The 22,816-nt window shown below is 42.1% G+C and overlaps 2 protein-coding genes and 1 long non-coding RNA gene across 5 annotated transcripts in view; 1 reads left to right on the top strand and 2 right to left on the bottom strand.

Annotated features, from left to right (window-relative positions):
- Positions 1-2,646: 2,646 nt before the first annotated feature.
- Positions 2,647-3,802, bottom strand: LOC128440949 (relaxin-3 receptor 1-like). The gene has a single exon (XM_053423733.1). The coding sequence runs from the start codon at positions 3,800-3,802 to the stop codon at positions 2,816-2,818; it is 987 nt and encodes a 328-aa protein (XP_053279708.1). The 3' UTR covers positions 2,647-2,815.
- A 533-nt stretch (positions 3,803-4,335) lies between these two features.
- The window catches only part of LOC128436496 (E3 SUMO-protein ligase PIAS1), a 47,536-nt gene continuing 29,055 nt past the window's right edge, over positions 4,336-22,816 (bottom strand). For all 3 annotated transcript variants that reach the window (XM_053418230.1, XM_053418222.1, XM_053418226.1), the window contains exons 3-13: positions 17,844-17,928; positions 17,614-17,752; positions 17,365-17,499; positions 16,753-16,858; positions 15,999-16,072; positions 15,538-15,698; positions 14,017-14,150; positions 13,373-13,595; positions 12,589-12,728; positions 11,760-11,800; positions 4,336-9,117 (exon numbers count right to left, since the gene is read on the bottom strand). In XM_053418230.1, coding sequence (XP_053274205.1) covers positions 8,749-9,117; positions 11,760-11,800; positions 12,589-12,728; positions 13,373-13,595; positions 14,017-14,150; positions 15,538-15,698; positions 15,999-16,072; positions 16,753-16,858; positions 17,365-17,499; positions 17,614-17,752; positions 17,844-17,928 — 1,607 coding nt within the window. In that variant the 3' untranslated portion in view covers positions 4,336-8,748. The remainder of the gene's footprint in view (positions 9,118-11,759; positions 11,801-12,588; positions 12,729-13,372; positions 13,596-14,016; positions 14,151-15,537; positions 15,699-15,998; positions 16,073-16,752; positions 16,859-17,364; positions 17,500-17,613; positions 17,753-17,843; positions 17,929-22,816) is intronic.
- On the top strand, positions 10,395-11,516 carry LOC128436510 (uncharacterized). The gene is made up of 3 exons (XR_008338080.1): positions 10,395-10,497; positions 11,243-11,315; positions 11,388-11,516. It is a non-coding gene; the product is annotated as an uncharacterized LOC128436510 (long non-coding RNA).

Here is a 22,816-nt window from a genome sequence, read left to right as displayed (position 1 = left end):
TAATAGGCATATTTAAGGAATTGATATCTATGAGTGTGTGCAGTTTAATAAATGTAAGGTGACATTTGGACCTTGGCAGCAATATGCGTTTGACTGAGTGACATTTGAGGCTTGTTTAGGTTTTTGGGACCTTTAAGGCAGTTTGCAGATATATTTGATGTCCTCCTGTGTTTCTCAGGAACAATATTGAGTCTAAAAAGTGTGTCCTTTGTGGTTTTGATGAATATTTTTTTTATATCTACGATTGTTCGGTCCACTTTTAGGGTACTGCTGCTTTAATTGAGTATTCCGAGGCTTAAAGAGGTATCATTCTAAATTTAAAAAAGTAAGGCGATTTTTTTAATTATTACAAAAATGGTGGCAAACCTTTGCCAAACTTTGTTTTTTTTCCTTCATTGTAATCCCATTTTGAAATCTCACCCAAACCCTAGATAGGAAACCAGAACTACCAAACTGCATTAAAAAATATCATCTCTATATAAAATATTCATCAATGATTACTGTTCACACACATATGCATCAGTATTAAGAATCTAATAATGTATGTAATGTCTTTTTTCAGTGCATTTTGCTGATGATACTTTCATATAATTGCTGCTTTTACTAGTATTGTTTGATGAAGTTGTGTCTATTTCAAGGACTTAGAAACTGTTGTTAAACAGTGTCTTCTTATCTCATATAAGATGAACAGGAAATGTGTCTTTTCATTTCATAAATGAATTAATGAATGCTAACAGGCTTTTTCTTTGCTCATGATCCTCGTCTGGTTTTGTCCTGGTTCAGGTTTATTGAGCTCATAATGGTCTGTAATAGCAAGACGGCGTTATTGGAAGAAAACACTCCGAGGTATCGATCTCAGTGAAGTGTTTTGTCCTCCACTTATTTTCTCAGGGACACGATGAAAGACAGTTTCAGCGTCGAATTGGTGCGAGAGGAGGAGGCCTGATAGTGGCTTATAAGAGCCGTGTTGCCGACAGAATGTTAAGATTGTGATAAAACTTCCCAGAGTCAGCAACTGACATCGACAGAAAGGATCGGTGCCGCTGAGGTGAAACATATATTCTTAGTTATATATAATATTTCTAATAATCCTCTGTGAAATAAGACATAACTGTAGATCTTCTCCAGCCCTTTAATTGGACTTTTATTACTTTAACATGTCAATTTGTTCACTACTTTATATGGAATCCACAACAAACCACACAAACACGGATTGGGACAGCCTAGTTACAACTTTATCCCTCCAACCACAATTTACATAACCCAAATCCTAATTTCACCTAAACCTAATCTGAATCTTAATCTTATTAAAATGTATTGATTTACATCATGGAACCCAGGGAAAATAAGTCCCCATAATGTGACTGTGTAGATTTATGCCCCCACAACACCAACAATACCTGGACCACACACACACACACACACCCACACCCACACACACACACACACACACACACACAGACACACACACACACACCTCACAGACAAGTGGAGTGTTTCTAAAACCATGTCACTTAAAACTTAAGACTCTTTAATAATGTTTTATTATTGTATCTCACTTTCTAATGAAAGTAGAAGGCAGACAGGCACGACTGATTAACAATGAGCTTAACAACAACATCTTAAAAACCGACTGGACAGGTTAATAAATAAATAAATATGTGCAGCACATAAAAATGAAAATCCGGCCAGCACATCTGAACAACAACAAAACAATTTGCTGGCTCCTTCAAGAACTAATATGAATAATAACAGATTCAAATCGTGTTCTGTTATATTCAACGTTTCACATTCATTGCAATTCAACCCACAACAGAAGCCAGGGTCCTGTCAGAAATTGCCTAGTTTTTGATGTGAATGTATGTGAACGACCCCCGGCTGTGCGTGCACGTGTACAGCTGCAGCTCCTCTGACCCACTCTCAGGCCTTTTGTGCTCATGCGGTGCTCCTGCGTACACAGGCCACTCTCTAAAGCCGACAAGAGTGATTGTGTAGACTTCTTGGTGTTGAGAATAAAAAAAAAAATCCATTATAGAGTCTGATTCATCTTCCATTTGCGTGTTTGAGTTCGAGTCAGCGGGTCGTTCCTGAGCGTGAACAGTGGAGGAGGCCAACTCCTCTGTTCTGTTGTTCACTGAGACCACCTGCTGTTCACATCTCATCTCCACCTTCATCTTCATCTTCATCTTTCATGAGCCGGTGGGACCCGCTTGAGTATTTGAGCACATTATAGTACAGACACACATTCTTCGCACATGTACAACCTATTTTATACATTTAGTTCTTTTGGTTCTTTGCCTCAGCAGGTGAACAGGTGATGTTTGTATTAATCTGTTATAACACACGTATCTTACATTGGTTACATTATTGAATGACATGTGGATGGAGAAAGCGCCCTACCACTCATCACTTGCTGAATTACATCACCAGCGGTAAGGCTAATTGTCATGCGTAATTACGCACGCAGTCACTGAGACCGTGGACTCGACATACAGCACACCTAATAGTTATTTAACAAGCAACTTCACGGGAGTCATGCGTGTAATATTTATCGCAAAAGCAACTCTGAGACGAAAGCAGGTTTATTTATAGAAATTGGCGACATTACGCACAGCATTAAAGACAAGAAGCTGACGAAAGGAACTTTCTCCATGAGCAGATTTTCTCGACAGGAGGCTGCTTGTCCTGTCTGTGCTTTCTGACCCGTCTCTCATCTCACTTCATGTCTTTCTGTCGTGCGCAACCGGTGCGCTTTGGTTAGGTTCCCAACCCTTTACGCGCTCTGTCAAATTCTCCACCACGCTCCCAAAACCCTCTATCTTCTGTGTATGAGATCTCTGAGTTTGTTCCTGAACTCCTTCCTCATGAGGCAGTAAATGATGGGGTTCAGGCAGCTGTTGGTGTGCGCCAGACAGACGGTCAGTGGGAACACATACGTGTGGACTATGTAATAGGCGCTGTCCCAGTTTGCAACGTTCAGCTTGACCAGCACACTCCACAGGGTGATGGCGTGGTTGGGCATCCAGCACAGGAAGAAGGACAACACGACGATGGTAATGGATCGTGTGACCTGGGATCTGCGTTTGGGGTTGCTGGTTTTCATGCTCCGATTGCGGATGAAGCGCAGCAGCATGATGTAGCTGATGGACACGATGGACATCGGCAACACAAAACCCACAAGTATTTTCTGTATGTGATAGACGGCCAACCAGTACTGTCCACCCGGGAACCGCAGCAAACACAGCTTCTCTCCGGTCACGTTGCTCACAGTGGAGAAGATCGAGGTTGGCGTAGTGGCCAGAGTCGCCAGAGTCCAAATTAACGCGCACACCCATTTGGCAGAACAGGACCTGCGCGGGGTCCTGTTCTTCAGGGCAGAGGCCACCGACCAGTAGCGGGTCACGCTCATCGCGGTGAGACAGAACACGCTCGCGTACATGTTCATCACGGTGATGGAGAGGATGATTTTGCACATGGCGTCTCCAAACGGCCAGCTGAAGTCCATCACGGTGTCCACGGCCCAGAAGGGCAGCGTGAGGACAAACTGCAGATCCGTCACCGCCAAGTTGAGCACGAAGAAGTTCACGCTGGACATCTTCCTCTCCCGTTTCACCCTGATGAAGAAGAGGACCAGCAGGTTCCCCACCAGCCCCGCAGCGCAGACCACGGAGTACACCAGGCAGATGAGGAATCTCAGCACCGGGCTCCCGTCCGCTGACACGTCGATGTCCTCCAGGTTGCTGAAACGGTCCAGCTCCGCCAGTGACCTGTTCAAGGACACGCTTTCGTTTCCCTCCACCATAGTGTCAGCAGATGATGTTCACTCCTTTGCGTTAAGGTGAGACTAAAACATCTCTGTCCAAATGCAGCTGGATGTGCGGGTACATGGTGCCATCCTCGCTCCTCCGTCTGTCAGAATCCACCCCACCCTCCTGACTCCTCTCATCCCCCAGCATCCCTGCTCTGACAGCATGAATTGCCTGATCCAAAACCCGCCCTCCATTCTCTCAGGGCCGGGGGAGGTGGTTGAGGTGTGAACTGGTGAACATCACACCTGAGGTCTCCATCCATCCTGTGCGTAACGGAGGTTCCTCGGGGGCATGAGGCTTCCCCATTACTTTTAATCTTAAAGTAAAACCCTAATTAATAACTTAAGACACTTCCTATTAAGTTAAGCTAGTGTCGTTTCCTTTAAAAAGCTGACCGGAGTTGGCAAGTCGTGCGTAATTGGATTAGCACAGAGACAGCCGAGGGAAGAGGAGACCAAAACGACTTTCTGCTGCCACCCAGTGCTCAGTCTCAGAACTGACATAAACCCACAACAACACGGAGAAATAACAGAATGCATTTTATTACATCTAAACTTTTCTACATAAACAGGTAACATTCAATAAGTAAACAATTTCTTCCAATGCAGGTAATAAATATTTTTTTCCACTTGGTATATTTGTACAAATTGACAAGGGTCTACTGTACACCGTCTTTTCTATCCCCCTCCTCCAAATGCCTTGTTTGTGATTCTCCTTGGATCGGAGCTGTGAAACAGAACCTATGAATGTTTTTAAGGCAGTGAGTGCAGATGCCGACTTGAGTCTGACTTTGAGATTATTTCCCTTTTGGTGAGACTCTGTATTGGCCACAGTCCTTTTTTTTATATTTCTCCATAATCGTGCAGCTTTCATTTTTCCCAAAAATATATAAATTAATTTATTCTTTCGCTCTGAATTGACACACACAAAAAAAAGCGTACAAACGGACATCAAATACACACGTGTGGATCTGAACTTTCAGGTGTCAGGTTTCCATACAGACATAATATACACATTGTTGAGCTTTTCCCTTTTATCTACGGAGACGTGATGACATCTGAAGATTTGAGCCGCTTGCCGAGCTCTTAAAAACACAGTTAAGAGCAACTACTGATAAAACTTTGTCCCTGTGTCCTCAAACAGAATTGCACACAAGCTGCTGAGAAGTATGCTGTGTGTATAAACTGCAGGTTCAGAGGGACTGAGCCTTGTGCTTTTCCATCACTGCAACTTTTCTCACAGACATTAGTCAGAGAATGAAAGGAGGAGAAACCCCACCCGCACAACAACGACTGCTTCTCCCTAAAACCACCCAGCAGGAGCCACAGGAGGGAGCTGTGAACGCTCGGTGAAACACGATGCACCGGGAGAGGACAGAGTGTTTAGAGCACTTCAACAGAAACACATTCAGAAAGGTCTCACACTCCATTTGAGTGATCTACTGCATGAAGACTCTGAAGAAAGATTAAATAAATTAAATCATTAACTGTGCATCCAAACACTGGTGATTAATGTTCAACTGACGCGATGGAAACGAAAAGGATCGACGTCCTCCTGAGTAAAGCGAGTCACGGGGACATTAATAATAAAGGCACCAGCACGCAGGTTCATGTGATTAGTTCAGACTCGAGAGATCATCACTTAACTCGTTCATTTTTAATTTAACTGGAATCCAGTGATGAAGCTCAGTCAGGGACAAACATGGACATGTTGCTGAGAGAACCAGTCGTCTTTCTCTGGGTCACATTAACAAGCTAGCGAGGGATTGGTCTTAATTTCATCTGTAGAATTATCTCCAACAAGCAGCTTAAGCTCAAAATCCGCTCGCACAAAATACAGAGCAGAGATTTTCTTGAAACTTGGTGAATGGGTGTGGTTCGAGTAGAGGAAGAACCTTTTTACTTTTGGAGTGAATGATCCAGATTCTTTAACATTTTGATATAAGACGTGAGCCTTGGTGATGCGCTCGCCGAGATCCCTTCTAGATTTAATGTTGTTGTTGAAATAAGATGAATATTTTAGGATGAAAAGATACTCATGTACAATACGCTGACAAAAATGTCAACTTTGAAAGACATGACCTTCTAGAGCTTTTGGCCACGTAGAAGTGCGGTACACAAAAACATGAATATCCGCAGCAGGATTTATACATCATGGTATTTTTCATTTCCTGTTGTGTTAGCTTTGTCTGAACCGCACCATCTCCTACTGAGTTCTTTATGTGAAAGTCCAGAAGAATGTCCAGAGCCAATTTTCGAGAGTAAGTAGGATGAATGACTCATGTCAGGTTCACATCTTCATGATAACCCAGCTGTTAACTCGAGGTTCTTTCAGCAACACGTTCATGTTTTCATCTGACAAACAATTTGATTTAGAAAATAGCCTCAAAAGCTAATTTGGTGGCAATAAAATCAATAAATGAAGATAGCTAATCAACGAATCATCAGGTTTTACCTAATCACACAAACTCACGCTGACTCCTCGCTAATGGTGAGCGACAAATTTTATAATACACCCTGAATTAATTCACCCATTATAACATCATGAGTCATACGCGTATTAATTAAGCATGCGTTTGGTGCCCTTATTATAAAACGTTACCCAAGTCAATACTCGGAGATGTTTCCAAGACAAACAACTGAACGAGACCTTGTTGCAAAATCGCTCCGCTGGTAAATAATAACAAAAACGCCTCTTAAATAAAATCACATTGCAACAGCCGACTCACGCGCTCACCCACGGACATCCAACACTTAATGTAAAAAATATAATATATAGAAATAGGATGACGAAATAAATAAAACACTGGACAACACAGGAAATACACGAGACTTGTTTCCGGCAAACGATTCAGTCGGTTTGAGAGCCACTGGGGTTCGGTTCCAATGAGAGGACGAGGAGGAAAGTCAAAAGATAACAAGAGTGAGGGAGGGGGGGGAGGGGGAGCGAACGAGCGAGGGAGGGAGGGATGAGCTGGAGGTAATGCTAGGTCGTCTGCAGCGCTGAGTTAGGACGGGACAGGGGACGTCAGGTCACGGGGCTGCTGTCAGAGGTGATTAAGTTATCGTGGTCGGGATAATTAGGCTTTGACGTGAGCTGCCTGTCTCGGACGTCCGCGAGTGGGCGATTGAGGAGAAGCTGATAAGACGGGACTCTGGGAAAGTTTCAAGGACGCACAGGCAGCAGGAGGAGGAGGAGGAGGAGGTGGAGGTGGACAGGGGGATATGGGAGGTGTTCCAGGTTTAACTGCACGTCACGTGACCAGACCACAGTGGGTCTATATTAACTGTAATGAAAGCAGGAACAAAAGTTGGTCGACTCTTAAAATCGTACAATACATTCGTGAGCAGACCCGACATTTTTCAGCTGAATGGCCACAACGGGGAGGAATCCTGAAAACCTCCACCTCGCTTTGACACGTCCACATCGTACCCTGACTTATCTCCCGGAGTGTTTCAGGCTCCAGACAGGTCATGTATTTTTAAACCAACAGGCTCTGTGCACAGTCTACGTTGATATGCTAAGATCAGGCCGCTTTCACTCTGGCACCAACATCCTGCTTATGCTCATTCTTCGCTTTTCCCCCCAAAAGATAATTCCAGAGTCAGAAATCAATCGCAGCTCAAGTTTTTGCTCAGACAGAGAGGGGGGCCTCGGTTGTGGTGGGTGACCATATGAGACATTCATTTGAAAACATTACTCTGAACCGGCACTAGTTTGAACTGGGTCGCCTGCTCCAGTGAAGCTGTGGCACATGTCAGGGAAAGCCTGTCTCTTCAAAAGGACGCTGCTACAACATACTGACGTCTGTCCTAATTACTTCTTAACAGTTCAGCAGAGAAAACACAAAACCAGAAGACGAGAGACAAAAAGGACGAAGGTAAAAGTGTCTGGACACTGGACTGAAAACACTGTGGCAACACACAGATGCAACTGCACTCTGATTATTGTGATCACTGTTCATAGGTACCGTGTATTATTTTTTTGGCATTTTGGCAAAAAATTAAAAATAAATTGCAAAAGAAAGTTCCAGCTCAAAATTGTAACTGGTAAATATAAATAGTCTAAAAGTCTCTGTTTGCTGAGTCTGGAAATTAAGAAGTGAAAAACCAGAAATGGCTAATTTCCACCTACACACTCCCCACAGCATTAACCTGAAGGTCAAAGGGAATGCACACACAGACACACACACATATATATATATATATGTGTGCATAAACTGTTTAAATATCATACATAACTTAAAAGCGTAATAAAATTATTAGTATATGAATAAACCGTAAATTCAGCCTCTGAAAACTTCTTGTCATTGAAACAAAACAGTTTAAGAATGAGCATGAGAGGAAGAGACTTGAAGTTAAAAATGGAGAAACGCAAACAGGATAGAGACAAAAGAGGAAGAGAAATAAAACCACATGGCAACAGGCATATGTATAAGCTTTGTGAAAAAGTCCTCTTCTTTGAAATGGCGGCAGAAGCAGCCCACTCGACTGTGAATGTTCAGGTTTAACATACAAAAGTAAAAGAGGAAAATATATTTTGTTCTCTGTACACGGGGCCGCTCCTCGCTTCCGTAAAAAAGAGCCGTCGCCTCCTCCTTTGTGTTTCTGCTCAGGCAGCGTCTTCGCTGCTTTGTGCCAGGTTGGTACCACGGCACCAGTGTGACGGTTGCTGCTCTGAGGTCAGTTCACCGACACATTGTCACTGATGAACTCGGTCCTGTCCTCAGGTCAGTGTCGTGAAGGGAACCCCCAGATCACCCAGTCATTACATTAGTGCTCTTCGTCAGGCAGCCTCGTCATCACGACTCCACAAACACTCAGGGGGGGGTCCAGTCTAGTTTCTGGATCAACACGTCACCCTGCAGTCAAACTGTCTGTGATGTGGTTTGTTACTGGATCGTATCCGGACCCAACTGGTGTCCATGACTCTTTTCCAGTCAGTCCAACGATATGACGTCGGGGATTCCGCCGTAAATAGCTGCCACTGCTGCTTCCGCGCTGCTCCGGCCGGCCACCGCTCCGGGGTGTGTGTGTGAGGAGTGCGAGCCCGAGTGTGAAGACGAGTGCGTGGAGTGAGTGTCGCGGAGGCTGCTGGACGACACCAGGCTGCTGCTGCTGCCCGAGCTGCTCGCCCCGTTGGTCGGCGCGGTCAGCGAGGCGGCCGACGAGGCTCCCGATTGGTCGAGGAACAGCTGGGAGGCGGAGGAGGAGGTGGTGGTGCTGTAGGGCAGGAAGCGGTTGAGCAGCAGGTCGTGGTCGTCCGAGGCCGAAGCGGCGGCCGCTGCTGCCATCACCATGTTGTAATGCTGAGGGAAACACGAGAGAGGAGGACGTGTCAGAGACAAAACCTGTTGACGCTTAAAGTCGGCTTTTGAGAATCTGCAGGTTTTTCCTTAATTTTAAGAAACATGAAATCATAAGAAAAACCTAAAGTCAACCACAGAAAGTAACCAGTGAAGAACCGAAGCACGAGAAGGAGTCACAAGGCCTCCGACCAATGTTTTCACTAATAGAACTCGTTTTGTCAGCTGACAGTCAAGAGAAGAACATGTTCAAATCTTTCCCTTGTTTTTATTGCTCTTCTCTTAATCTCCATTCTATCTTCCTGTGAAGAATTCATATTCAACATACAGAGAAAAACATTCACCCTCACGACCATTTTAGAGTCTCCAATAAACATAATTAACCCCAATCTACTCAGAGGGAACATGTATATTCTGAATTGAGGCCAAATCAGGATTCATACTGTGAACCTTCTTGCTGCGAGGCGACATTGCTGATTACAGAGCACCACTGTGTCTCGCCCTATAATTATTATTAATATGCATGTTCTCGTCTTCCAGCCGAGCAGACAGGAGCTGGTGACATACCTCGGCTGTCATGTGCCTTTTGTCTAATTCACCATCCCCTCATTTCTCGTCTCAAACTGGTATCGTACTGTCAGACGCAGATCAACCATCCCACACTGGGACTCGCTGTAAACCGCTCGATCGCTGCTGTCGTCCATTTTTAAAATCACAAAGCATTTCAGCTGTAAACGGACACGAGGCTGCTGCAGCTGAGAGAAACTCCCGTGAGCTGCTGCAGGTGAAGAGCCTGAGTGCACCGGCGTTTAGTAAAAATAGAAAATGAACTAACTTTTAAAAGCATATTATGATAATTGCCAAGTTAATAACAATACACTCACTGCTCCAATGAATTTAATGACACCCGACAAGAAGGTTTTCACTGCTCTGCCCTTAACTCTCTCAGAATTATTCATCAATCAAATAATCTCTCGGCTCTCATTGAATTATTATCATTGAATTACTGATGATAAATGTGAAATGACTCCATCAAACATTCATATTTTACTTTGTTCCATTAAAACATTTGTTAACGCTGATCACGAAGATGGTTAATGTGAATCTGTCATAATTGGATTTGCTCCCTGTGCTGCTTCCTGTGTGCTGATGAACAGATTGATTCAGGCTGACAGGTCATCTGTCAGCCCGTCACAGCGGAGACAAAAGTGATGTCATCGGCAGCAACGGGAGACGACCCCGCCCTTTTCTTATCTGTGTTCTCTCACTTCCTCTCAGCAGCTTTGTGAACACATCAGAAGAGGAGACAGAGCAGCTCACGTTTACAGTATTTCTTTCATTTCAAAGATATTTCGAGAATTTGGACTGAAAACTAGACATGAGGTAACTAGAAGAAACTGATTGGACCGAAAGAAAGAGAAGCAGATGACATTTCAAAAAAAGATCTACTGTCCTGTTGTTTCAAGCTGTTTCACTATTTTTGTTTTTATTTGTCTGAGCCATAGACAGTTTGTAAAGATTGGACAATATGACAGCTCCTTTCAAGTGAAGCCAAAGCATCTTGATCGCCATCTGGTGGCTGGCTGCAGTAAAGGTCATAAACTCTACATCCTCCGTGTTAATGGATGGGACATGGACCAAACTAAAAAGTACAAATGAATTTCTTCTAAATATCATTTGAGGTAGTATGACAAAGAGGTCTGTCCAAGTGTTTGTTCAGTTATTTGATTCTATAAAAAAAATGATTGACAGCTGCTGACTGTGGCTCCAAATGTGCAAGATGGCAGCTTTTGTATCTGGGGTGTTTTTGGCATCATTTCTGAATAGTGGGAGGAATCAGAGACATGTCGGCCATCTTTACACACAGTCTACAGTCTGGGTGTCCTCTGTATTCTTACACCTCTTTCGTGGTCCTCTGCTAACAACATTGGAATTTAAACAGCAGCATCGTTTCCAGGGACAATGTTACTGTGAAACCACAGAAAAATCAATTTACACATTGAATGTGGGGCTATTTTTATCTATTGGGAGAGAGTAGTTCTAATGCAGTCTGTGGACTGACCACAGTAACATGGGTATTGATTCTAGAAATGCAGCTGCTGCTAAATTGATTTAATTTTTTATGCAGTCGGAACCACATGTGAAAGTCTATTCACCCTCCTTGTGTCGAGGTGGCAGCAGAAATCTCTTCATCTCTGAAGGTAAGAGCACATAGTGTTTTATTTTGTTGTTTGTGACGACCAACTCTTTGAATCATTGATTTCAAATAACAGCAGAATAAAAGGGGAGGACTTCAGGGATCAGGAGATGTCTGTTGTATCACTGCTTCAGTGACTTCAGCCCAACAGTAACTGAAGAGTGACCATCACATGTCAAACGTCCCTCTCTCATGTTTCCTGAAGCAGGTACACAGCGTTCCAGGATGTTGTGTTTCAGCGAATTCCCTAAATACCAGGATTCAAAGTTGTTTTTCAATCTCAGGTGATTAACTCTGACTGTGGGATCTTCCATCGATGGTTAAGCTAAGTTTACTTTGCTTTTCAGCAGGTGCATGTTTACAGTCAGGGTCTCGGCGTTATTCTAAAACAAACTGTAGCCTCGGGTTTCCGCAACTCCACAGAATGTGAAGCAGCGTTCGTACATACCTGATGATTGTCCCCTTGAAGAAAAGAGAAGAAGTTCAACTCTGCAAATCAAGAACAAGCAAGAGTCAGTTATGAACATCAATAAACACATATTTAAATTGCATATAAAGGTATGCAATGATCGGCTCTTCCTGTCTGATATTAGTGATATTGACTCAAAAACAGCCAAAATGATCATATAAATGATTCCACACCTTTCTGAATTATTTCAATAGAAACTTAAAAATAGTTCTTTCAGGGAGGAGGATTTACTGTAGTGCTGATGCATTAGATTTTATTTCTGGAACTTTTTCCCTTCAGCCTACTCGTAAAATGTGAATCCAGGTGAGAATACAGAAGGATATTTTCCAGATAATTGACTGTGAGCGAGAAGGCGTCTTGATGACGTTTCTAACTTGTGATGGACATTAACAACTGGAAGAATACAAACATCACAGGATGAATACGAGGAGTACAAGAAGAAGACGCTGACGAAGATGCCAACCTAGAAAAACAAGATCCTAGTGATTGTGGTGATAAAGACAAACGCTGGTATTAAAGTGGTGTAAACAAAAACTAGACTTTCTGCAGAGAGATGTCTGAAAACAGCTTAAATAAAAAATCTCAGTGATCAATGTTTTATCTTAAGAGAACTGCGACCTAGTCTGAAAATCAGTTGACTGCAAATTATTAAGTAATGTAAATATGGACCTGCTTTGTGAAGGAAGCATTTATAACTTTTAAAGGCAATTAGATTAAAGTGCTTGAATGTCCTATTACTCTGACTCAAATTAATAATTATGAATAATTGTTACTACACCATCTTGTGTGTGACTGTGTGTGTGTTTACCTGAGAGGTCGTTGGGTTGGTGGTAGTAGGGCCTGTAATCCTGGATAAGTGGGGGTACAGGGGGGATGTAGCTCGTGTCCATCGCTGGCATAGTGGGGGTGCAGCTCACAGGAGAGGCCTGGTGGTGCAGGTTTAACACTCTGAAGGCAGACACACGGGGACAGTTTCAGAGATTAAGAGCCAATTAAATTATAATTAGACTTTTATTTCACGTCGTGTTTGATGGGAAGTCACGGGGCGGGCCGTCTCCTCCACTGAGCTCCAAACAAACCTCGGAACGATAACAGTCACGACTCATTTAAGTCAAACGATGCACATAATGAATTTTAATTTGAAAGAAGACGCTGTTGTTAAAGTCTCAATGACTGGATTCAAATCCTCAGCAAGGTTTTGTTTGTTAGGTGAGAGTTAACAATCCTTCCCGATCCAGGTTTGTCAAGTGTTTATTTCCATTTTGACAATTGGCTGAATGTTAACCCTGCTCATGAAGAAAGCAAATACATTTAGTCTTGTTGTTTCGGAAACTCGGCTCTTTCAGATCTATAGAAACCCTCAGAATAAAGTTAAGACACACATTATTTGTCAGTCAGCCCTCCTGGCTGCTTACTGCGAGTGCTGTTGATGTGGAGCTGTTTAAAGATACTTGTGTGTTTCAACTCATGAATCATTTAACATCTAGAAGCACATCCACCCATGCGAGCAGTTAGAATGAGCCTCATTTCCACACTTAATGACATCCAAAATGAGTGTGGAGGTGAAATCACAGTCTCAACGTGTGTCTCACCCTTTGGTGCTGATGGGCGGCGAGGTCGGAGACATGGAGGGACACGGCCTTTTGGCCGGAGGGGCCGGAGGTGGCGGCGACGATGAATCCTGCTCTTCCTCGTCTGAGGAGCTGTCCAGTGTCAAATCGATCACTTCCACTTTCTTGCAGTTGCTGCCGCCGTCGCCGTGGCTGGACGACGAGGAGCTCCGCTGATCTGAACCCGAGGACGTCCGGCACGAACCTGGAGAGCGACAGAGACGGGGAGGGAGAGGGACATGGGTTTGCATTTGTTTGAATGTTTATGATCTTATGTTTATGGTTTTATGAAAACAAAGTGCAGCCGAGACGTGTGAGCATTTACCCCCCCCCCCCCCCCCCCCCCCCCCCCTCCCTGCTCTGGTAGACGATACAATATGATTGTTACTATGGAGAAAAGCAGTTTACTCTGTGGCCTCATGATTGATGCTTCACTAAATGAAAACTGACAAAGCACAAACAAAGGATGTAAGAGCACCTTCTCTCTCTTCTCACCCAGCTCTTTAATCCTCATTTAATCACCTACACCCTCTTCACACAGCTGCAATGTAGAAACAACATTTCTGTTTATCCCCCCCCCCACCCTGTCTCCATCCATCCATCCCATCCCTCACGCCCCGTCTCACCGTCCACCCCGTTGTAAGAACCAGACGACACCTCCTGCACTTCCTTCTTTGACCTCATGGGGGCCCAGCTGCCATCCTCTTTAAACTGGATCTCATCACAGTCCAAGCAGCTGTTGAGGATCTCCACGAAAAGCCTGAGAACAAAGATAAGATGCCATTCACACACACACACACATTTAAAATGTACACAAACACACAGATTGGTGTTTTTTTTAAACAAAGGCAATGCTCCAGCTTTATTCTTCTGATGTTTTCCTACTGATATATATTACATACCACCCGCAGGCTTTAGATGTGGCTGAGAGAGTGATGTGAATATTTGAAAGATGCAGAGAATCTGCTGCAAGAGAAGTCTGAGAAGTTTTTATCCTTAATTCATTTTTCTGTTTGAGAGTTCAAATTTCACCAAAGCAGACAACCAACATATCGTCTCCACCCCTACAGGGTTGTTATGAGCATCTTACAAGATGCTCATAACTAATTTTATACTTCAAAAGCTGAGCATGATGAAATGTAAAGAATTTGTTTCTGTGTTTTTGTGGAACTCTCTGTGTTGAGATGATCATATATAAAATAGTTAGAGATGAAGCAAGTTGTTTCTTTCAAAACATAAAATAAACATGAACTCTGATGGAGAGAATGACTTTCTCGCTGAATCTACGGTTTGATAAATGTTTGCAGTATTGCGAAAAATGGATTGTGTTTGTGACCTCACAGGATCATCACTGATCTGCTACTGTGTGAATTAAAAACATGAACTCTGTTGGACAGTGATGAGTAAACAAGCCAGAAATAGCAAATTACAGCACAATGACAAATAATGGATTTTAAAAGATTTGTATTCAGTGTGAAAGTAAGAAGTCAGTTAAGAACAGGGAGTAGAACATTTCAGTTTAACGGAAATAAATCATCCACTAACTATTCTTAGACTTGCCTAAGTAGCCCACAAGATGGAAGTGAAAGCTCCCAAAATAGAGTCAGAAAGACGATTCTGAGTTTAGTTTTGTTACTTCATTTCTTATTGGATGATATAATTTGGGAACCGTTTGTCGTTACTGGAACAAATTAATCTGAACCACCTCCTTCTGTGACTGTGAAGCTACAGCCAACACTGACTTCCTGGGAGAGAGTCATCACCTTTTGAATATTGCTTTAGCTCTGTTTTCATTTTCTGCTTCTGTTTGTAATTATTTCATCTTATTTACTTTTATCTTGGTGTCTTTCACTGCATCTTTCTTTTGCACAGTTTAATTTTTTTAATTTTGTATTCATATTTGAATAGCCTTTCCTTTAGCATGTTTGTACTTTGGCTCAACTCCTGTTGTTTTTATCGGGCTTTATAAATAAATCTGACCTGTATCCAGCAAGAAAGTTGATAAACATATTTCCCTAAAACTCCTTTAAAGAGTCTTATGAGTTTACTGAGTGTCCATCCTCTGAAGAAGGGAAGAAGTAACAGCATCACATTTAATAAGCAGTTTTCTGAACAGGTCCCCTGCAGGTGAGGGTTTGGAGACTTACCCGTCGATGATGAGATGTTCATATGGACCCTTCTTGTCGCACACAGGACAAACCCAGGTGGGCTTCTTCTCGTTCATCTGGATGTAGAGCGTGGCGTCAAAGCACTGCAGGTGGGAGCATGTCAGCGCCCGGCATGGGATCATCAGCCGCATCTTCCCCAGCTGCACAGTGTGCACAAACATGTAGTCAGGGCATGAGGATGAAACACGCAGCAGGGATGGAGGTTACACAAAAAATGCACAAACATGCCAAACCCACATGGAAAAACAAATATTTGATAGGGGTGAGATGACAATTTGACAGGATCATGCATTTTACCAGGAGTTAAGCACATGAAGGCCTGTTGAGTCATATTCAGGGACAAGGAAAAAGGAAAAGAATGGACGGACATGTTTGGGCCTGACTGGATCTCTAAACACTGGCCTCAGTTCACGAGGAGCGGGGGGGGGGAGCATGTTTACCGGGCACAGCAGCGACACTCGAAGGCTGGTTGTGGCTATTTCACTGTCTGGGTCGGCTGTTAGCTTCTCTTTGACTGAAGAAAAGAGGCAGAACACAGACATGAGGCACAGGAGCAGCTGAAGGATTCTTACAAACATGCTCAGTTAATTGTTTCAGACTGTAACTCCCTTTTACTACTCGTTTCAAACCCGAGGTTGCGAATAAAACTCCTCAATCTGTGTGGGGCTGAATGAATCACCTCTGTACCTGAATTAATTATACAGTAGACAGCATATAGAGATGTCTAAATATCTTGAAAGCATTATTTCTACAAAAGATCAAACGTTATTTTGCAAAAGACTCATTTCACCACCAGCTTCTTTCCGCTGGTCATCAAACAGACAAGACTTAACAAGCGTTCAATAAAACGTAATGAAAGAAAATCATTAACTATAATTCTGTTGGGCCTGTACGCCTCCAGAATTATATAAGGTGACAACGACCTTTGCTTTTGATAACTGAAATCTAATCAGTTCATCTTTGAGGTTATCATGATACTTCACTTTACTGTTTCTTCTGTAGTTAACAACAAACTGGAATTACAAAACAGTTTTAGTGGAAGCGAATTTCAAAATGCAGATCAGAAGTGTCTTAATAATGTCAATATTGGTAGATAATGATATAGTATGTAATGTAATATTGATACTAATATAGTATTTATTGTAATTACAGATGTAATTGACTATTTAAAGAAACGAGTAGACCAGTGCTTACTGAGCGCTCTGGAGTGGTCTGGGTTTCTGATGCCTTTCGCCCGTAGTCTCTGCAACAACGCTGTGGACGACTGCTGCTTCACCAGGTACACTGCCATGGAGTAACTCTGTAGACACACAGGACAATACAGTGATCATGGGCAAAGTGACAAAGTTTAAATCCCACAGAGAGACAGTTTGGGTTTGCCAGCGTCTGCGTTCTGGGCCAGTTACAGAGACTGTCCTTCAAACGGATTTACTCAAGGTTAACTGTACCAGAGGAAGGAAGGACAGAGGGAAATAAGAACTTCTAGACTGTTAATTGACACGTGAGGCCAGTATGACCCTCTATCATGAGATGTTTCCTTTACTGCCCTCTACTGTCTATCTGCAGATGGCGGGTCAGGCTCCACCCACTTCTTTATAAGTCAACATTAGAGGAAATAAATATTAGTAACTGCAACCTCAGCCTTCACCCAGGATACATTTCAAATAATTTTCAATGAATTTTCTCACTTTGCTCCATAATTAAAATCAGATTAGCCCTAACTTTAACAAGCAACTGTTTATATTTTACAGTTCTTGTTTCACCATCGTTACTTAAACAGAAGTTGTGAAAGACTCTGGTTCTTACCCTTCCGATTTCCGCGGTCCATGAAACCACGATGGTATTTGGGACAGTGGTGGACAATCTGACCAGTGAGGTAATGTTGATGGCCCTGCTGGGCCGCTTGGGCTCGACACCGTTTTTGGTTGGAGGAAGATAACCCTGGATAACAGAAATCCATGTTAGAAACATTACATTATATATTATATAAGTTTCCCATCCAGTGGCACGAGTTGTTTTGTGTGTTTATTCTGTGTTTAATTCCCAGCTGCTCACCGGCAGGTTACATGGCTTCCCGTTGACTTTCACACAGAGGTTGGGGGGAAAGTGGTCTTCCTGAGGACAGCTCGTCTCCGACAGGCAAAACCGCAACTGAACTTGAACTGAGAAATCACATTTGGTCCCCGAGATGTCCCTGTGAGCACAGACACAAGTTTACCATCACACATCTGCAGGACATGTGCACCTCATGAATGATTCACAAACCATTGACAGAGCGGCCTTACATTGAGCTGCTGATCTGCTGGACTTGCTGTGGCGTTAATGCGAAGGCGAAACACGTCTCCTGAAACCGCTGGCTGTTGTCTGAAGCTACAAAGAGAGAGAGAGAGAAAGAAAGAAAGGAGATTCAGTTATAATAACTGTGAAAATGACATCGGAAAAACAACAAGGAATTATGTTCTGCTCTACAACGTTTCTTACAATTACAAGTTTGAATTGTGTTATTGTGAAACAATAACTTAGTGGGTCCTGCCCGAATGTTGCTGCTGCTCCATGACCCTCCATGATGGTAACATTTCAATGACAATAAATATTATTATTGATAGTTATTTTTATGGTTATTGTGAGGAAATTATCATAATAGCTATGGTTATTATTTACCGGTGTTATAAATAAAATTGGTAGTGACAAGACCAGACACAGCAAGAATTAACACAGCTTGTTTTTCTTTCTGTTTCTACTTATTTATTTATGTATTTATTTCTGAGATTTTCAAGATTATAATTATTTTTATTAGGATTTTTAAATACTTATAAGATTCTAAATTTTTGTTTTCATTATAAGTTTATTCTTTATTATTATATTGTATTTTCTTGAACCTCTCTCCTCATGCTCTTCGTTAAATGATGATTATAATCATTATTGTTATTACTACTGATACAATATATTACTATAAAGATTAACATTTTATAGAAAACAACACACAGACACACACTGTGTGATCAGGAAGAGCAAACCAAGTAAGACAGAGCATCAGCATGTACAGAGAAGTACAATACAACACTGACTGAATGCACATAGAGAGAAAAGAGCAAGAGGTGTGTGCACAGCCGTGTCTCACAGTGTCTCTTGCACCTTGTAATAAAAATTTCAAAAGTTAAAGAACACCTGGACATGAAAACCGCACCAGCTCACACAGAGGTGAAGACGAAGAAGAAAATGTGTGTGTGCATGTTCTATTTATAGGCCCACCCACAGGTGCTAGAAATAACTGGTGTTTCTAACCCAACCTCCATTAAAGAGACAGCAGTTTTGCAAAGGCAAGACAAGTTTGTTTTTTAGCAGGAAAAAAGGAGATGAGAGGGTTAGAACCTGACTGTGTTCTGTATTAGTACTGAAAAGAATATCGGAGGATGATGTCTGTGTTCAGTATAAAGGTGAGAGGAGATTAACTTAGTTTAGCATTAAGACTGGAATCAAGTGGAAAAGCAAACATGTCAAAAGCTTAAAAAAAATACACTCATCAGCAGTAAAGCAAAAACTGTGTTACATTTTGTTTGTTTAAATAAATCCATATTAAATCTTAATTTGAATTATGTGCCGAGTTATTTTTTGACTCAACAAAAACAGTTTTTACATCAACAAAAAAGTCTCAGTAAGGTTAATGATGAACCTCTTAAATCAAACATTAATGTAGTTTCAACTTTTCCAGTTCAAGTTTCAAGTTAATAAGTCACATGTGAGTTAAAACAGGGGAAACGATAGAATGAAAAGTGTTGGACAAGGACAGGTAAAAGACATCAAAGGATATAATTTAAGGAAAAGAGACAGAAGAAATTTAAATCAAATAAAGTTAAAGAGCTCAATATATAAAAAGTCTAATGCAATACAATATATAAGTTAAAGGATGCAAGTGTAAAACCAAAGTAAAAAGCACATACTGTATAGTAAATCAGTGTAAACATATTCAGAGGTGAGTAAACAAACAGGCAGGTAACAGATATGCAGAGGATTTTTGCACGTGTCGTGAATTCTGAGTTTGGAAACCTGATGGCCTGGTGATAAAAGCTGTTCTGAAGTCTGGTCGTACGTGCAGCCCTAATCCAGAGGGTAACAGACAGAGCAGTCTGCACGCTGGAGCTCTGTGGCCTGTAATGATTCACCTATACTGTGCACTAGTGGGATTCACCCAGACTGTATTAATCTTTCATTTTATAGTACAAAAGACAAAAAGAACAGAGTTCAGAACTTGTGTGTGTGGTTGGACCTTTTAAAGTTGATGTAGTGCTAGTAGGGTTTTACTAAGGGGCTGTGCAGAGCCTCTTACTTGGACATTAGCGTTCTCACATACAGCCCCTCTATATGATGTCAGGAGATTACTCTACAGTCCACGTGTGAAAGCAGCTTCATCGTACATTTTTAAATTCTGACTCAGGCAGGACAGATAATAAAACTTTGAGTTTTTGAGGTGAAGCTTTCCAAACTCTCCACCGAGCAGAAGCTTTCCGCCTTCACCACTAGATGCTTCCCACAGTGGTGATTAAGAATTACAGACCACAGCCACTGTTAAAACACTGGGATGTTTTATTCCCTGTATGTGTGTGTGTGCGTGTGCGTGTGCTTGTGTGTGTGTTTGTGTGTGTGTGTGTACATATTATTTTGTGAACATAATTGCTGAATCTCTTTTGGCCTCCAGGCTACGTGGATGAGTGGGGACGATAAGATAAAGAATTACATATAATGAATCATGATGGTGGCTTTAATTATCTTGAGGCAACGTTGAATTATCAGTGAGTGACGGCTGTGTGTGATCCAAACCCAGAAGCTTATACTTCTATCTTAGTCAGGACCCTCATAGACACAATATATTCCCTAGCCCCTTACCCTTACTTTAACCATCCAAACTAAATCCCTAACCTGAACCTAAACCCGATTCTAACCCTAAAACCAAATCTTAACCCTCAAACAGCCCATTGAAAAAGTGAGGACCTCACTCTGTGGGGGGTCAATGTTTAAAATGGTCCTCACAAAGATATAAGAAAGATATGATAAGTACAGGAACAAACACACACACAGAAGGGTAATTTATTTCCATGTAGGCTGATGAGGGGGGGCCGAGCCTTCAGTTCTGCACATGATTACTGGACCAGTCATGTTCCTCCTCTCATCAGCCTTTCAAACAGCCGTATTTTTTTCCCAGTAATGACCCATCTCACCACCCACATGCTATATAATTTGCATGGCGTTCGTTTATCGTATGTTTCTTCTCCTGCATCTTCTGAGTGGCAGCCTGTGTAACGCAGAACAAAAATCCTGTGCACCGAGCGAGCTTTCGAACAACAGTGAGCCTTCCTCCTCCTCTCTGGGCACACGGGCTATAAATAGAAAGTGCTCTCTCACTCTCTCATTCTGTCCTTCCTTGCTCTCTCACTCTCTCTCACTCTCTCTCTCTCTCTCTCTCTCTCTCTGGCAGTGGAATTGTTTCTGGCGTTTCAATGTGTGTGATTAGGAGATATGAAAAGGGTTGAAATGGGCTTTGATAGATGTCTTCCTCTCTCTAACACTCTCTCCCTCTCACAGACACACACACACACACACACACACACTCGAACACTCATAACTACTGCATGCAAACTCCCCTATACGCAGTGTTTGACTAACTTTATACCATTTTCATTTGTCTGAAACCTTATTATACAAAACTGAGGAAAGATTTGAGGCATCGCCATGGACTGTATATAAAGGACGAGTCTCCTCTTCCTGTTACTATCAAGAAACGACGCCAAAAATATCCCAGATTGGAACGCTGCCATCTTGCGACGATGACGCCATTTGGAGCCGGAGTCCAGTTTGGTCCGTGTCCCATGTGCTAACATTGAGAAGGTGGGGTTTATGACCTCTACTGCAGCAAGCCACCAGAGGGCGAATGAGATGCTTTGACTTTACGTTTAGGGAGCCGTCATGTCATTCTTTATATGCAAACTATGGTATCAGCTCAGAATTGTTCCATCCTTTCACCTAATCATGGCTGCTTGTGTCAGATAACATTTAAAGGGACAGTTTGACCTTTAAGGAAATGCACCTTCGGAGTTTGATGAGAAGATCTGTAAAACCCATATTTGTGAGTTAAATATGAATCTAAACTGGAAACAGGAGCAAACAGCTTCACTGGGGCCATCAAAAGGTAAAAATCTCTCAGTCAAAATAGAACCAAGGCCTTTGTAGATTCACACGCTTTTTAATTCACTTACTTTTGTCACATACAGAATAAATTCAATAAATTAGGTTTCTACTTAACTTCAGTGAAAAAAGACACCAAATTATTAACGCTGTGAGCAGAATCCTTTTTGCCACTGCATGTAAATCAATAGGACATTCATTTTGAGAAACAGGCCTAATTACAATAAACAAAAAAGAGCTTATAGCAATGCAAATCTCCAGCCACGCATCATGGAGTATAGCAAGAGTTTGTTCTGACTCAACATCACAGCTGATGTGACCTTGCTGTCTGGTTGAGGGTGAAATCAGATTCGGTCACTTTTCTACAGGGTGTTAAATGTGTTTTACAGATTTCCAACGACCTGCTTTTGTGATGAATTGTGTGCTCGATGTCCAGCATTAAAATGAATCCAAGTGTTTTTGAATTATGTTAAATTTGTCATTATCGCAAACTTAAAAGTGCACATTGAGAAAAGGCCACGGTGCAGTGACTGTTTATCATTACAACTGTCTACCAGCCACTATACGGCTGCATTTACTCTGCTTTGTCATGTAAAATGTATGTGTTGGAGAGACAGATGGTGGGAAGGGTAACAGATGGGAGAATGACCTCTACAGAGAAAAAAAACACACACGGAAGAGCCAGAATCTACACTTAGTTGCCATTTCAATATGTATCATGAATAAAAAAATACTGAGAAATATTTATAATATTTGGTCCCTCCCATTTACAGGTTATAATCTAATTAATATTTACTTTACCTTATTTAAAAGTAGAAAGACTTGACTCTAAAGTCTTAAACTGCATTGCATTCAATGCAGTTTAACGACAACATAAACTATGGTAACTAAAGTTAAATTAACACTTGTATGAAGTCACTTTCACACTAGACCAAAAAAACACAAACATCTGGCTCTTCAGTGTGAAAAGGTACATTCAGCATTCGTTCTCGGGTCTAATGGCTCATGTTGTGGGTATTTATTTATTATGGTGCTGTGAATCAGAAACACTGCATTTTATTATTTTCAGCCGAGGACC

This window comes from Pleuronectes platessa, chromosome 1, assembly GCF_947347685.1.
Source record: "Pleuronectes platessa chromosome 1, fPlePla1.1, whole genome shotgun sequence".
Taxonomy (NCBI): domain Eukaryota; kingdom Metazoa; phylum Chordata; class Actinopteri; order Pleuronectiformes; family Pleuronectidae; genus Pleuronectes; species Pleuronectes platessa.
Note: the sequence above shows the minus strand (reverse complement) of the source record. Positions and strands in the feature narration are given on the sequence as shown.